This window comes from Peromyscus maniculatus, chromosome 9, assembly GCF_049852395.1.
Source record: "Peromyscus maniculatus bairdii isolate BWxNUB_F1_BW_parent chromosome 9, HU_Pman_BW_mat_3.1, whole genome shotgun sequence".
Lineage (NCBI taxonomy): Eukaryota > Metazoa > Chordata > Mammalia > Rodentia > Cricetidae > Peromyscus > Peromyscus maniculatus.
In genome coordinates, this window is record NC_134860.1 from 63,800,308 (window position 1) to 63,815,647 (window position 15,340).

Below are 15,340 nucleotides of genomic sequence, written 5' to 3' on the forward strand. Positions count from 1 at the left end.
TAGCAGAATGAGAAGAGAGTGGTCTTAGCCACTACAGTGTTGAGTTCATATTGATCGGCTAGCCTCTTAGATTGGTTTTCCTGTTTTCCTTTTGCTCTCTTTGGAGAGGATTTTTGTCCATTTTCTAGTGTCTTTGTCAACCAAATGGCCCCTTCCTCACAGTCTTTGACCTTGGCAGAAGGAATCCGAAACCTAAATTCTTATAACCCCATTTCAAGTAATTCCCATTGTTTCCACATACATCAGTTAGGGTCACAAATTCCTTGTGTACTGACTGGTACTGTGGCTGCTGTTTTGGTGAGAGGTTCATGTGTCTGCTTTGATGGAGCTAAACTCAGTCTAGTCCTGGGCAGATATGTGCCAACAGATTTTTCTGGACATCATGTGCTGTTGATGCAGTAAATGAAGTCAGCTGAACTTTCCCCTGACCCTGAAAGAAGCCCAAACCACGGCTTGTATTCCAGCATCCAGTAGCATGCCTGCTTCTTCTCCCAACTCCGTGTCCTGTTGAAAATGTGCTTTGATCCACAGCCCTCTGAAGTGGAAGAGTGTTACTCTCGAGATGAGTCTCAATGCATCTTCAAATCTAGAGCCTGAGAAATGCTCATGTAGCCTGATGACAGTGTGGCAATGATGACTCTGGCCATGGTCCGTTTGTTCTTTTGGGGTTTGTTTGGACTCACTAGTCCCCCTCCCCCTGGAATTTGAATTCTAGAACACTGAATGTCCTGGCAAACCACAGAATTTTGTCCGACAGTGGGATCATACGTTTTCTTTGGTCTGCAGTGTTCACAGCAGCAACATAATGGCTAACATTCTGTGTGATGGTGGCTCACTGACCCCCCATTCTTTAGAAAACAGCAGGGCTTCCTGTTACCGCCTCATTTTGTACTGGAAATCAGACAGGCCTTATGGTAGAGTGGCCATGTTGTAGCTCATCCGCCTTTTCTATCCTCACTCATTTTGTTCTTGATGTGGTTTAGTAGTTTTAGTGTTTTTAACAGTGCTTTTTAAACTATTTGTTTATGTTATATATATGGGTGTTTTGCCTATGTACATGCCTATGTGCTATGTGTGTGCCCACTATCCACAAAGGCCAGAAGAGGGCACTGGATCCCCTGGGACCAGAGTTATGGATGGTTGTGAGCCACCATGTGGGTGCTAGGACTCAACCTTGGTCCTCTCTGCAAGAACAGTCAGTGCTCTTAACCATCTCTCCCGTTCCATGTATCTCATGAAATGTGTGTGACTTTGGGCATTTCCTCTGCTGGCATTTCTGCTATGTACTTCAAACAAGAACACAGAATCTCAGCATGTTTGAAGGTGAGTCCGTTACCAGATGGTAACATAGGTGCCATTTTTTAGACTTCTCTAGTATCAGAAAACCTTAGTTCAATAGGAGGAGGAAACATAAACCATGGTTACTGAGCTGAGCATAGTGGTCCATACCTGTAATTCCAGCACTCCAGGGTTTGAGGAAAGAGAGTCGTGAGTTGGAGACTGACCTGGGCCTAAGCTGCATAGAAAGATGCCGTGGAAAGCAGGGGCGGAGAAAGAGAAAGGTAGAGGGAGAAACAGAGAGAAAAAAAGAAAAGTCATTCTAATCGGGCCATTTACAGAGCAGCAGGGACCTGAAAAAGGAATGATTAGGAATTCAGACACCTTATTAGAGAAAAAAATTCTAAGAACACAATCTTGAATAAAGGGTAGGAGTTCACAGGGGAGAAAAGGGGGTCAATGTGACAGGTTTGTGGAAATTCACCAGAACTCCCTTCCCTGGAGAACCACGGGTGGGTGGCGTGAGAGAGGGCTGCAGGAGAGGCAGTGGAGAGCTAAGTGCTTCTGACCTTGCCTCCAGAATCCGCATCCCACCACGTTCAACCAGCATGTACCAAGCGCGGAAGCCGTTTAGTCAGGTGGGATCTGCAAACTGAACCAAGAATAGATCATTTCAACTGATGAGTTGTGACTTTAATTGGGGAGGGGGGGTCACGTGCAAATACGGCACAGTCTGCCTTATTTCATGTGTCTGTCTCACCAAGGCCCGTGAGAGTCGTGGAGGAGGTTCACACATCAGGAAGTTTTTGCATATTTCAGAAGGGCTGGTGGCTCTGTTTTTGAAGGGCACAGCTGAGCGCTCCCCAACAGAAGCCGTGGCTCTGGAGAGTAAGGATTCTGGGTACTCCCCCGGTGTTCCCTGGATTCTCATCATTGTGGGCAGAGGAAGGGGCTCCAGGGCAGTGTACGTCCATCTGCTCTGCCCCGTGCTCTCCATTCTGAGCCTCCATAGGGCCCTGAATCTTCTTCGTGCGCATGCCCGGCCTTGTCCGCTAGTGGTTCAGGCCAGCTCTGACACTTCCTTTCGATGATGCTTTCCTACCACTTTCTGTTCCCCTTGCAGAGGCCCCATGCTTCAAGGCTGCACACAGTCAACCCCCAGTCAGGTGTCATCCTGTTGAGGTGGGGTGAGGAAGGTCCAGAAGACCAAACCACCCGGACCCCCCCTTCCCTGCTCAGTAGGCAGCCACAAAGCTCCAGGCCTGAGAAATGGCACATAGACACCCCGGCTTCAAGCTGACTCTTGCTGGAAATAAATGTCATTGGCACAGGTTCAAGTTCACCTGACTGGGGCACTGACCTTGCCCAAAGCTGCCAATGTGTAGAACTTGACGTCCACAGCTCTGGTCACCAGAGGCGCGTTCTCATTTCAGAATGAGTTGCCCTAAAGATCTTAGGCAATATCAAATTAAACCGCTCTAGATGATGTGTGTGATGGAGGACCAGTGATCACGTATTGATCTTTGTCACATCTAATGTCAATGAGTGATGCATGAGGCACTGTGAGGGTTTCAAAGAGAATCGAGAAGGCTCCCTGCTCTTTAGATTATTGCAAGCTAGTGGAGGATACAGAACACAAGCATATTTGTGTATTCTCATTTTAGAAAGCTTGTATTTTTATTTTTATTTTATTTTATTTTTTTGGTTTTTTTGAGACAGGGTTTCTCTGTGTAGCTTTGCGCCTTTCCTGGATCTCGCTCTGTAGCTCAGGCTGGCCTCGAACTCACAGAGATCCGCCTGCTTCTGCCTCCCGAGTGCTGGGATTAAAGGTGTACGCCACTACCGACCAGTGAGACACAGGGTCTTGCTGTGTAGCCCAGGCTGGCCTTGAACTTGTGATTCTTTTGTTTAAGTCTGTCAGGTAGGGGGATTATTACCCCCCCCACCCCTCATCCCCGGGCTGGTTTTTGTACTTTCAACATGTGTGTCTGTCTTCTTTTCTTCTTTGTTCTTTGTCCCTTCAGGCTGGCTTCTTAAACAGGCAGAAGGAGCAGCTGACTTAGCAGGAAATGGCAGAAGCAGAGGCTTCGGAGCGTGTGATGCCACACTCAGGTAACACTCCCGAAATGACCTGGCTGCTGTTGGTTTGGTCAAAGGCTGAGACTGTAACCAGAGCTGTCAACCCTTGCTCTTTAGCTGGATTCTGTGTTCTGACGAGTTGGTAAGAAATGGATGTCAATTTTTAAAAGCAATCACTAAAGTAGTCTATTCATGACAAAGTGAGTTGTCCGATGATCAGTTGTGTATGTGAGGTTTCCGCCTTAAAAATAGTTTCTACAACACGAGCTTGGACTCTGAAATCTAAGGAAGCAAGGTGAGGCCCTTGGAATAGCAGCAGGTGGCTTTCCTTAGAAGGGGATTGACGGGCCTAAAAAGTGTCTTGTTCAAGGACAAGTCCATTGGAGTCAGTGTGGGCAAACTTCCTCCCTCAGTGGGCTGGTGGAAGGTCTCTTGGGCCACAGCAAGTATCTCTTTGAGGTAGCTAAGAGTGGGTAGCTCTCTTGTTGACTGCAACAAGGGTATGTCAAATCATCCTTGTTTTCAGAACTGAGGAGGAAAATCCTTCTCGTCACTATGGAAACAACTTCCTTAGGGGAAAGTGAATCAATATTTTCAGGTCTGTGTGGATAGCAGCCATCACATGAAGCCTGGCTGGACACATACAAAACCCCTGTAATTTCTGGGTCCCCTGGGCTGAGTTCAGAGGTAAGGAGGGGACCCTTTGCTTTAGCAATGGTCTAAATTGACCACAGAGCTGCATATGTTGGGGATCAGTTTTAAAAAGTGACACCTCCTACTTCCATTCACCCCTCTTGCTCTTTACTAGAACAATTCAATGTAGCTGGAGGGCCAAGCAATTGTAGGGGATATTAAGAACTATGGTCCACGTTCAGGCCAGTTCATTCCAGCCAGTTTAATAAACCCATTCATGGTATAAACCCAATATGGAATATTTTATCCTCTCCAGGTAGTTTTTCATTTTTGGAACTGAGAAAAGAATTTCTAAACCTGTTATTTTACCTGAATTCTTACCCCAAGTTCCCATACATATCAGATTAATTGCTGGGTCTTACTTACAAAGTTGAGGTAAGGGCTCTGCATAGATGGGTTTGTTCTTTGTTTGATGCATATGGCTAAGAGACTGTGCAAACATTGTTCACACAAGAGCACCTGAGTTTCAAAGTAGACATCCTTTTACATTACTCTGCAGATGACTGTGCATGCATCCTGGCATTCTGAGCTGCTTCCTGGTCTTCAGCATTTGGCTTACACCTGGCCCAGGCTTTCGAGTAGCATGCTCTTTTCTGCCTCTCCCTCTCTGGCTGAAGCCACAGAGCCAGCAACTGCTTGGGATTTAGTTCTAATGCAGTCCTGAAGTTGAGCCAGGATGGATGTTTGCAGTTGAGATCAATCGCTTCCTGGGATAGAAGGATCTAGTGAATGAGCTTTTCATGTGTCACAGCAGAAGCATGAGGTGTCAGCCGCTCAAGCTTGGCACATGTGTGGCTCTGCACTGGAATCGTCTGTGGTGTATGAGCTGGCTCCAGAAAGCAGCCAAGTCTGTGCTGGAGGATGCAAGACTGAAGAAGTGGTGGTGGAGGGCTGTGCATGATGTGTGGGAGACCCACATCTGGAGCCCAGTGATGCGATCTGGGGCTGCTGCTTAGGATGCCACCCTGGGTCCCCACTGAAGTGCCTCATCAGTCCATCAAGGAACTTGACCTTCTTAGGCCACACTCAGCTTTGGGGTTTTATATACTCATTATGTGAGCTCAGAGTGGCATCTCTTGGGACCAGCTGTTCCAGATCACTCCATGGCTATTTCCCTGGTAACCAGCAAGCCCCAGGAACACTGGGTTAGGATCATTTCCAGCAACTTTTGCCCCAGAGACCAAGCTGCCATCCCTTTCTATCCAGGCAATACCAATGAGGTGTGTTTTCTAAATCTAAAGCACAGCTCTCCTTGGGCTTATGGCCCCTACCTCATAACCAAGTCATCACGTAAGTGAATGAATGACTCCTGCAGACTTCAAAGACCTTCTTCTCCTGATTTCTATTTCTTCCTTCTTAAGGAAGCAGCTGCTAATGTCTGTAGGGGAAGAAGCATGGGGCAGGGGTGCTTTCCCTAATTAATCTCCCAAAGGCATCTTTTATTTCATTTTATCTTTTTGTGGTATTAGGGATTGAACCCAGGGCCTCATGTAGGCCAGTTAAGTACTCTACCATTGAGCTATATCCCCATTCCTTTTTTATTTTCAACTTGTGTATGTAGAAATGGTGCATGCATTTGCATGTGTTCATGTGGGTGTGCATTTGTACCTGTGTACAGATGTATGTGGGTGGGTATGCACATGTTTGAATATACATATGAGAAGCCAGAGGTAAATGTAGGCTGTTTTCCTCAGTTGTTCACCTTGTTTTTATTTTTACATTTTATAAAATCTTTATTGACCAATAGTTCACATCGTATACAATTCGCCTGTTTGCACAATTTGATAGACTTTAGTCCAGCGTCCTCATAGGCCCATGACACCATCAACACTTTCTATTTTAGAACATCGCTGTCTTCAATTTCAGACACACATATAATGTATGGTGATTGCATTCCACCTTATTTTTTGAGACAGAGTCTCTCATTGAACCTCAAGCTTACCAGGCTGGCCAGGGAGCTCCAGAGATCTGCCTATCTCTGCCTCCGCCATGCTGGGATTAAAGCTGGCCCACCATGGTTTTTATGCAGGTGCTGGCAATTGGACTCTGGTCCTCATGCTGTGCCATATACACGTTGCTTGCTAAAAGTCACCTCCCAGTCTCTACTTTAACCTTTCATTTTGAGATAAGCTTCACTAGCTGTGCCAGCCTGATCTATCTGGATCCCATGATCTCCCTGCCTCGGCCTCCTAAGCATCTGGGAGTACAGTCGTGCACCAGCAGGCTCAGCTGAAAGGCATCCACTGTACAGGGAACCCCCTCCTACTGCTTCAGTACTTCTATTTTCCCAACCTTTCAGTTGACAGATGAGGAAGGACTCCGAGGCTTAGCAGAAGACACTGCCTTGGATACATGCTTGCTTTCCCTTCTGTTCTGTATCTGATGGAGATCTGAAAGGCCTGTCTGTTTGTTCCCTGTACTTAACCCTGCTTTGAGATTTCCCCTCCTCAGTCAGTGGATTTCCTAAAACTTACATTTGATGAACAGTATCCAGCTACTTTGGTTTCTAAGGACATGCAAATAGAAGTCTGCATCTGGAGAGTAATATCAGAACAGGATGTATAATATTGCTTGTCAGCTTGACGGGACCCAGAATCACCTAGAGACTGACTTATGAGCATGTCTTTGAAGGAATTCTTAGATTGGGTTAAGTAGGATGGGAGGACCTGCCCTGAATATGGGTGGCACCAGTCCATATGCCAGGGTCCTGGACTGAATAAAATAACAAAAGTGAGCTGTGCCCTGGTATACATTACTCCCTGCTTCCTGACTGCTGATACTGTGTGACCGGCTGGCTGCCTTGCGTTCATGTCACACAAGCCCAAATAAGTCCTTCCTTCCTTAGGTGCTTTTTGTCAGGATAGTTTGTCACAGATAACACAAAAGTACCCGATAAAAGGTACAACGAGTGCAATGACCCTGAGAATTAGGTCCTGAATTGAGACAACTGCTCAGAGCAGGTGGAGCTGGCCAGGGTGCTCTGAGCCCTTTTGATTGTGTGTGTTGGCAGAGGTGAGGCAGAGATCCTCTGCCCGCCCTCCACCTGTAATTCACTATATCCTCTGTTTATCCCTAGTTGACTGTGATCTGTTTAAAGAACCGGTGAAGAAAAGACGCAGCAGGTCACATCGAGAGCAGCAGTTCCAAGCATTTCCCTCTGCGGAGCAAAGTGCTCTTAAGGAATGTGAGTGTCGTGAAATGCTGGTGTGGCTCGTGGCAACAGGACTCTGTCTTTCGCCAACAGGTGCAGATGCTCCGAGGGGAGATGTTAAGTTCTGAGGGCGAGGGAGCATCCCCGCCATGCACTTGCTCCTTAGAGTCTCCACAGAGATACCTAACTTGACCATTTATGTCCAGGCTGCTCGGAAGAGGAGGTTGTTATCAAAATAGCCTTTTCCCAGATGAGAAGACAGTCTATAGATGGTTAGCTAGGTGCTTTGGTGGGTGTTCATACAGAATCCACAGGGGAGACGGCTCTAGAAGGGCTGAAGTCCATGGAAACACACAGAGAAGTTCTGTGGTAAGGGGAGTGTGGAGTGTGCTGGTCTCTGGAGGTGATCAGAATCAACACTGCCTGTTGATGAACGCTTATCTCCAGTGGCAGACAGCTTGTTTGCTGGTTTAATTGGCTTCTCGTTTCACTGAATTCTCTTCCTTCCCTGCAGTATTCAGTAGGCTCCTTTGGGGACCTGGCTCTCTTTCTCTGCCAGGTACACCCCCAGGCAATCCATTTTTATTGATTCCAGATGAAAAGTTGGAGTCTCGGACCAGGAGGATTTTGAGCAACACTTACCAGAAGATGATTCAGTCTGTCTTCCTGGATGATAGCATTCCTAGTGGACTCAAGTATCTCATGTGAGTCTGGAGTGTGCACTCTCCAATCCGATGCTACACCTCACCAGGAAAAACAAAGAGTGCTTTCAGTTAGAATGGAAGGATAGGAAAAAACCCCTGTGGCTAGAAGCCCTCTTTCGGGCTGTTTGTTTGTTTGTTTGTTTGTTTGTTTTAAGCATTGATAAGTAACCATTGGTGTGTGGTCACTGTTGTCAGCTACTCTACTGTGATTGTTCCATTTTTACTGAAACTGATGCTCAGAGAGACCAAGTCATGGAGCAAAGTCACACTGTGGATAAGTGGAAATGCTCCAAACCCAGCCAAGCCGTGTGTCACTGAGTTCCTCAACTGTTCATATAGAACTGGCTCGAAGGCCCCCAGAGCGAGCCAATGACATAGTTGACCTTGCTCACAGGAGTCTGGGATGTTCCTCAGACTTTTCTGTAGCGAGTCTTTCTCTGTTCTACCAGTCAGCTCCCAAATCATGGCATGGAGACTTAATTATGGAAACTTGGCTGATAGCTTAGGCTTTTTTCTACCTAGCTCTTATAACTTGAAATAACCCATATCTTTTAATCTACCTTTTTAAATGTGGCTCTGTTACCTTTACTCTGTAATGCCCATGCTGCTTGCTCTCCTCATGACTCCTCCCTTCTTCTCCCCAACATTCTCTGTGCCCTGAAATATTGTCCATTTAGCTTTTTATTAAACCAATCACAGTGACATTTGCTCACACAGTGTAAATGTCCCACATATGTAGATATTCCACATATGTAAATATTCCACAACATTTCCTCCCTTTTTTCCAAATAAATAGGAAAGGTTTTAACTCTAAAATAATAAAACTGTAAACAATTAGAACAATTATCAGGTAAGAATTACATTTACAATGTCCAGTCCATTTGTATTTGGCATATTTGGAGAAAACACTCCATGATTTATTCTATCTTGATGAGTCCAAAGCTCTGTACCTCATTTATCTTCTATCATAACTAAGGAAAACTTCAGTCATAACTACCTACTCTTCAACTCCATAAAAGACCACAGAAGGATATATTACTTGAGTAAACAGGAAGTGCAGAGCAAACAACTTCCAAAACTAAGAAATGACATAGACAGCTGGCTTCCTGGTCAGTCACCCAAGATTCCTCTGCAATGTTGGGGCATCCATCTTTGGCCCACAGACCTAGAATATCTGACAGACTTTTCTGTGAAGCAGGAATTTTGAAGGACTGTCTTACCTTGTCTTGGCAAGTTTCAGCAGTCACCTTTCTTTGGTGTCCTGCTTGTTTAGTTTGGACAGCACACTGTCAGCAGCCGAGGCAGGGGCAGTTTCTTGCCTGAATGGCTAGCTTCTGCCACAAAGAAAGCAAACTTTTTTTTTTTTAAAGATTTATTTATTATGTATACAGTGAGTGTTTCTCCTGCAGGCCGGAAGAGGGCGCCAGATCTCATTGTAGATGGTTGTGAGCCATCATGTGGGTTGCTGGGAATTGAACTCAGGACCTCTGGAAGAACAGCCAGTGCTCTTAACCTCTGAGCCATCTCTCCAGCCCCCGAAAGCAAACTTTATATGGAGGTTCTTTGATGCCCATCATCCTTTTATGAACTAGATTGATGACACCAGGAGCAAACATGTCTCACTGTCATGAAAAGCCCTGTTGTTAAAACACTAAAATGCCATATTCTGTAGATCTTTGAAGTGTTTGAGGATCACCTATCTATCTGAAATATACCTCTGTATGGCCAAAAACCATCTGCTCCACCTCTTGGGAATATGGGCATTGTGTTCGAGACTGCTTCCTATTGTCTGGGGTGCTGGCATCTTTAGGGAATCCTGGGAAAATTGGGATAATGGTCAAGTCCTGGGAGAGCTAGCTGTTGTCTAGTTTTGGTGTGATGGGAAAATGTAGGGCTTATCTGAAGTTTTGGCTAGAGTAGTCTGTGAGGTTGGACCATCTCAGCCAGCAGTCTTGACGCTGTTCTGGATGCAGAACTCTGAGGAAACTACAACAAAGGCTCTCTGAGAGTCTGGATCATCTGGGCTACTTGTCTTTATTGGTGTCTGGTCCCTTTTTTTCTGAAAACACATAAACTTTTAAAGGTAACACATATATCTGCATTAACATAAGTATGAAATGTGCGGTATGCACAAGCCAGTTAAAGATGATTTTTTTTTTGTTTTATGTTTGAGCAAGTAAAAGGCACCTGTCAACTAAAGTTTGTTTGGACTGCATAACCAAACTGTAATATAAATCTCTACCTATTCCATATGAAAGGATGGCATGTAATAAGTCATGAGGACTCTGTAGCCAACAAGATTTATTTTGTCTCATCTCTGAGTTGTTCCCATGAAGAGGGATCAACTTACATGTCACCTGTCCTGTAGTCTTTCTTGGTTCCTCCCCCATGTCTGTAGCCAAGATACTCAGGAGGTCTCCCCTGGTCAAATCTGATTTCTGTGAACTTGAAGGGAATCCATAGGCTTTTGTTTTGTGGAAACAAAAGCACAACCTCTCCTCCAAGGCAACACGTTTTCTGTTCTGAGCTTCCATTCTGAAGCCAGGACATCTCTAAAGCATATAGGCTGGTTTAATTCAGCAGTCCTTTCCACAATCCCACGTCTCTCAGCAGCTGTTGTTCACTTTTCTGCAGGAGTTTCATTAGAGATGAGAACAGGCACTTTCCATGGAATACAAACAAGGATGTCTCACATCTATGTAGACAATATAACGTCTGTGGGGAATTATCTTTTTTTTTTTTTTTTCAAGACAGGGTTTCTCTGTGTAGCTTTGCACCTTTCCTGGGACTCACTTGGTAGCCCAGGCTGCCCTCGAACTCACAAAGATCCACCTGGCTCTGCCTCCCGAGTGCTGGGATTAAAGGCGTGCGCCACCACCGCCCGGCGGGGAATTATCTTTACCAAGCATTTTTACCTAGTCCTATTTGCTCCCCAGACCAAGTCTGTGTAGTAAACAAGGAGGCATATTACCCCTTCGTCAAAGAAAGGAAGGATACAGTGAGTTGCCCAGGGTCGGACCCTGGTTTCTTTGCGGTCTCTTCTGATGTGCTTTGTTTCGTACTTAATGTGCATTCTGAACTGGACGCAGAAACCGGCTCCTTGCCTTGATTGAAAAACCGCCAGTGGAGCCCATCTATGTTGGGTTCTTGGGAAGCACCGGCGCTGGAAAGAGCTCTCTGATCAACGCCCTCATCCAGCAAGCGATGTTTCTACCAGTGTCTGGAGAAAGCATTTGCACGTCGTGCATCGTACAAGTGAGCTCCGGCTGCTGTGAGCAGTATGAGGCCAAAATCCACCTTCTGTCTGATCAGGTCTGCCAGCCTGCCCTCCTGCCCTCTTTTTTTAATCTTTTCCTTTCTTTCCTGGATTTTTCCTCTTTCCACCACTGGAGATTACAATTATATCATTATAAATGCAGCACAGGCGCTGGGGAGATGGCTCAGTCGGGAAAAGGCTTGTAGGGCAAGCATGGGGACTTAAGTTTGGACCTCCAGCATCCAGGGAGGGTGAAAAGCCAGCTGAATTGGGGAGCTCCAGGGTCAGTGAGAGATGCTTACTCAAACAAACAAACAAACAAACAAACAAACAAACACAAGGTGCAGAGGTGACTGAGGAAAACATCTGATGTCAATCCCTGCCTTCACACATGTGTGTGTGCACACACATACATAAACATGCACACACACACACATAAACATGCACACACACATACATAAACATGCACACACACATACATAAACATGCACACACACACACACAAATATTTATGGGACATTTATCTAATGAAACATAATTCAGTGAAAATATTCTTCAGGGTGAGATGGGGCTTCTGTCTGGCCCAGGTCCTGAGGCAATTCCATGTGAGACCCTTGGGTCAGCCATTCCCCTCTTTAGGCCCCTCTCTCCCCATTGTTTTAATTTCCTTTCTGTTACTGTGACCAACACCATGACAAAGAATAGCTGAGGAGGGGGGAGGGTTTATTTGGCTTGTACTTCTAGGTCACAACCTGTCATTGAGAGAAGTCGGGACAAGAACTCAAAGGCAGGAGCCATGGTGGACTGCTGCCTGTTGGCTTGCTCCCTGGCTGCCTCACAGGCTCATCCTCAGCTTGCTTTTTATGTAGCTCAGGACCATTGGCCCTGAAACGGCATCACACACAGTGGACTTGACCCTCTTCCATCCATTCAGAAAATCAAGACAGCCTCTCACAGACATGGCCACAGACCGACCTGAGTGAGATAGTTCCCCAGTTGAAGCTTCCTGTCTCAGATGACCTCAGGCTGTGTCAAGTTGAGGAGGCCAACCGTTTACAGGATATTCACTCATTACAGATAAAGGGGTTTAGGGTAGCTGGTTTAGGTTTCTGCTTGTAACCCCTGCCCTCTCTCAGGGCCCTGTGCTCTGCGCTTCCCCTCGTTACCACTCTCTCCACCTGTCCTGAGCAGTGTGGCTTGCTCTGCCTTGGCAGGAGTGGAAGGCGGAGCTGAAGGACTTGACTATGCTCCTGCACAGGGCAGACGGGCCCAGGGGAGAAGAAGTGGATATGTGGGCCAGGGACGACGCAGCAGAAGAAGCTGCCCAGAAGCTACAGATGCTGTATGGCCACGGGGCAGAAAGGAGGCACTATGAGGACTTGCTTAAGATGAAGCCCAGAGGGAGGATTCCCACCTCCAGAATCATCACTCTTAAGGCAGAGGAGGTAATGTCAGATTTATTGTCCTTTATTACTGGTCTTAAGCATAACAGTTGCATACATCCAAGGGAATTGTCCAAGGTACAGTGATTTTTTTTTATTGGAAATAAACTGGTACCCAAAACAGAATTAGCTACCATCCAAGCTATCTTTCACAGTCATGAGGTTGCTGCTGAAAGGCCAGACACTGCAGCTAGTCTCATGGAAAGAAGTAGACAAATGCTGGCCCCAAACACATTTCCCATTTCAGGAAGTGAAATGATCCAAGTTATCTTTCATTGTTTATGCCTATAGATGGTAATCTTTGATTTCCAAATGGAGTTTTTATGCTCAGAAAAGACTACAGTCAGCTGATGATTAATTTGGAATGGCTTTGAGTGAAAATGAATATATATATACCCATTATATATTATATTTTTTCATATATATATAAAGGCATAAGCAAATGAAATGTATTCATTTGGAGGCATATGGTCTTAGATTGGTTTAGTGACTCAGCCATGTCAGATTCAACATCTCTGTGGTCTCCTTGGCCTTCCATGACACTTGTTGTCTTAGTCATGAGGTTGCTGCTGAAAGGCCAGACACTGCAGCTAGTCTCATGGAAAGAAGTAGACAAATGCTGGCCCCAAACACATTTCCCATTTCAGGAAGTGAAAACATTCCCAGAAACACCCTTGATAAATTTGTGTTTGGATTCCATTGTTCAGAACAGGTCTGAGTGGCTCTTCTTAGCTGTCAGAGAAGAGGCAGCAGCCTGACTTTTTTCCCTGGTTAGATCAACCTCGCTCCCCAAAGAGATGGACACCCAGGCTGGCACAGATGAAGACTGGGATGCTTATCCACTTTCAGAGTTGGAATACATTCTGTTATGCTGAAATTCAGAATGTATATTGAGACAAAATAATCTGTGAAGCCAACTTACAAACATTGTACATTAAAGAACTTTGGTTTCCTAAGAGGGAGGGGAGTAAGGGAAATGGCTCAGCAGGTGAAAGTACTTGCCTGTAATTGGATGTTTCTTTCCCATCCACCTGTTCCCAAATACTTGGCAGCTGCTTCTCAGATAGTGGACTTGGAGGCTTAGTATTGCTTATAAATGCTCGGTCGATAGTTTAGGCTTGTTACTAGATAACTCTTAAATTAACCCCTATTCCTATTTATGCTTTGCCATGTGGCTCATGGCTTGTTACCTCATTTTCTACAAGTCCTGCTTGCCCAGCAGCTGGCTGGTGTCTCCCTCAACTCCCTGTCTCCATCCTTCTTCCTCCCATCATTCTCACTGTGTCAGGCTGTCTCACATGATCTCTTCTTGCTGTGCTATTGGCCAGTCAGTTTTTTAATTAATAATGAGCATAATCCACAGCACTTGCCAGCAAGCCTGACAACCTGAATTTGAGCCCCGAGACCCACAAAGTGAAAGGAGAGAACTGATTCCTGCAAGTTGTCCTCTTGACTTCCACATGTGCCTGTGGCTTGCATGTGTGTGAACTTACATGTGTGTGTCATTCTCTCTTTCTGGACCTTTCTGTAGACATTGATCAACAATGACCACCATAGATCCTAGCTTTTCTGTTCTCTGAAGTGTCCCAGTTGAGAACTACTGCCCTGACTGACAGCATGAATGTGCCATTGTTCCCAGATGTATCTGAGCAGGACAGTAGACTGGAAACCCCCCCTGCCCCCAGTCCCACTCATGGTTTTTGAAATGCTCTAAAAAAGCCTACTTATCAAGTACACACACACACACACACACACACACACACACACACACACACACCACAGAGGGAGGAGAATTTATTTATATATATGTATGTATATCTACTTGGAAGTTTTTTTTTTTTTTTTTTTGGTTTTTCGAGACAGGGTTTCTCTGTGTAGCTTTGCGCCTTTCCTGGAACTCACTTGGTAGCCCAGGCTGGCCTCGAACTCACAAAGATCCGCCTGCCTCTGCCTCCCGAGTGCTGGGATTAAAGGCGTGCGCCACCACCGCCCGGCTCTACTTGGAAGTTTTTAAATTACCTTTTAAAAGATCAAATTTTTTATCAATTTTTAATTTGGAAAATATGGTCACTATGTCATGATTGATTTTCTATAATTATACATGAGATTCCCAGTAACTAAATTCTTCACACTTGCCTTCTGCCATGTGGAGAAAATATGCTCTAAGCAAAATTTAGAAAATTGCATTAATTTTAGAAGCAAATGGAATCTGGGAGATAAATTTAGTATCCTGTAACTTTTCTGGAGTCCTCTTCCAGCAGAGTTGGGCTACATCATCTGTGAGTTAGGGAGCTTTCTTATTTTCTGAACTGCCTTGAAGTCACTGTGCAGCCAAAGATGGTCTTGAACTTTGGTTATTCTGTCTCCATCTCCTGAGGGCTAGGATTGCAAGTGGGCACCACCATGCTCAGTTTATGTCGTGCTGTGACCAAACTCAGGGCTTTATGCTCGCTAGGTAAGCATTCTAGCAACTGAGCCACATTCCCAGCCCCACCGAGTTCTAAATATTTATCTATCTATCTATCTATCTATCTATCTATCTATCTATCTATCTATCTATCTATCTATTTATTTTATTTGTGTGTGTGTGTGTGTGAGAGAGAGAGAGAGAGAGACAGACAGACAGACAGACAGAGACAGACACAGTCAGACAGACAGACAGAGACAGGGAGAGAGAGGGATTCCTTAGAGCTGGAGTTGTAGGCAGCTCTGAGCTGCCCAGTATGGATGCTGGGAT

The 15,340-nt window shown here is 45.4% G+C and overlaps 1 protein-coding gene across 3 annotated transcripts in view; it reads left to right on the top strand.

Annotated features, from left to right (window-relative positions):
* The window catches only part of Nuggc (nuclear GTPase, germinal center associated), a 52,661-nt gene that overhangs the window by 7,702 nt on the left and 29,619 nt on the right, over positions 1 to 15,340 (top strand). For 2 of the 3 annotated variants that reach the window (XM_006988778.3, XM_076545229.1), the window contains exons 4-8: positions 3,303 to 3,390; positions 7,127 to 7,234; positions 7,797 to 7,905; positions 10,995 to 11,217; positions 12,376 to 12,606. In XM_006988778.3, coding sequence (XP_006988840.2) covers positions 3,348 to 3,390; positions 7,127 to 7,234; positions 7,797 to 7,905; positions 10,995 to 11,217; positions 12,376 to 12,606 — 714 coding nt within the window. In that variant the 5' untranslated portion in view covers positions 3,303 to 3,347. Of the gene's footprint in view, positions 1 to 1,297; positions 1,324 to 3,302; positions 3,391 to 7,126; positions 7,235 to 7,796; positions 7,906 to 10,994; positions 11,218 to 12,375; positions 12,607 to 15,340 lie in introns of all 3 variants that reach the window. The other variant, XM_076545227.1, reaches the window with a different exon arrangement.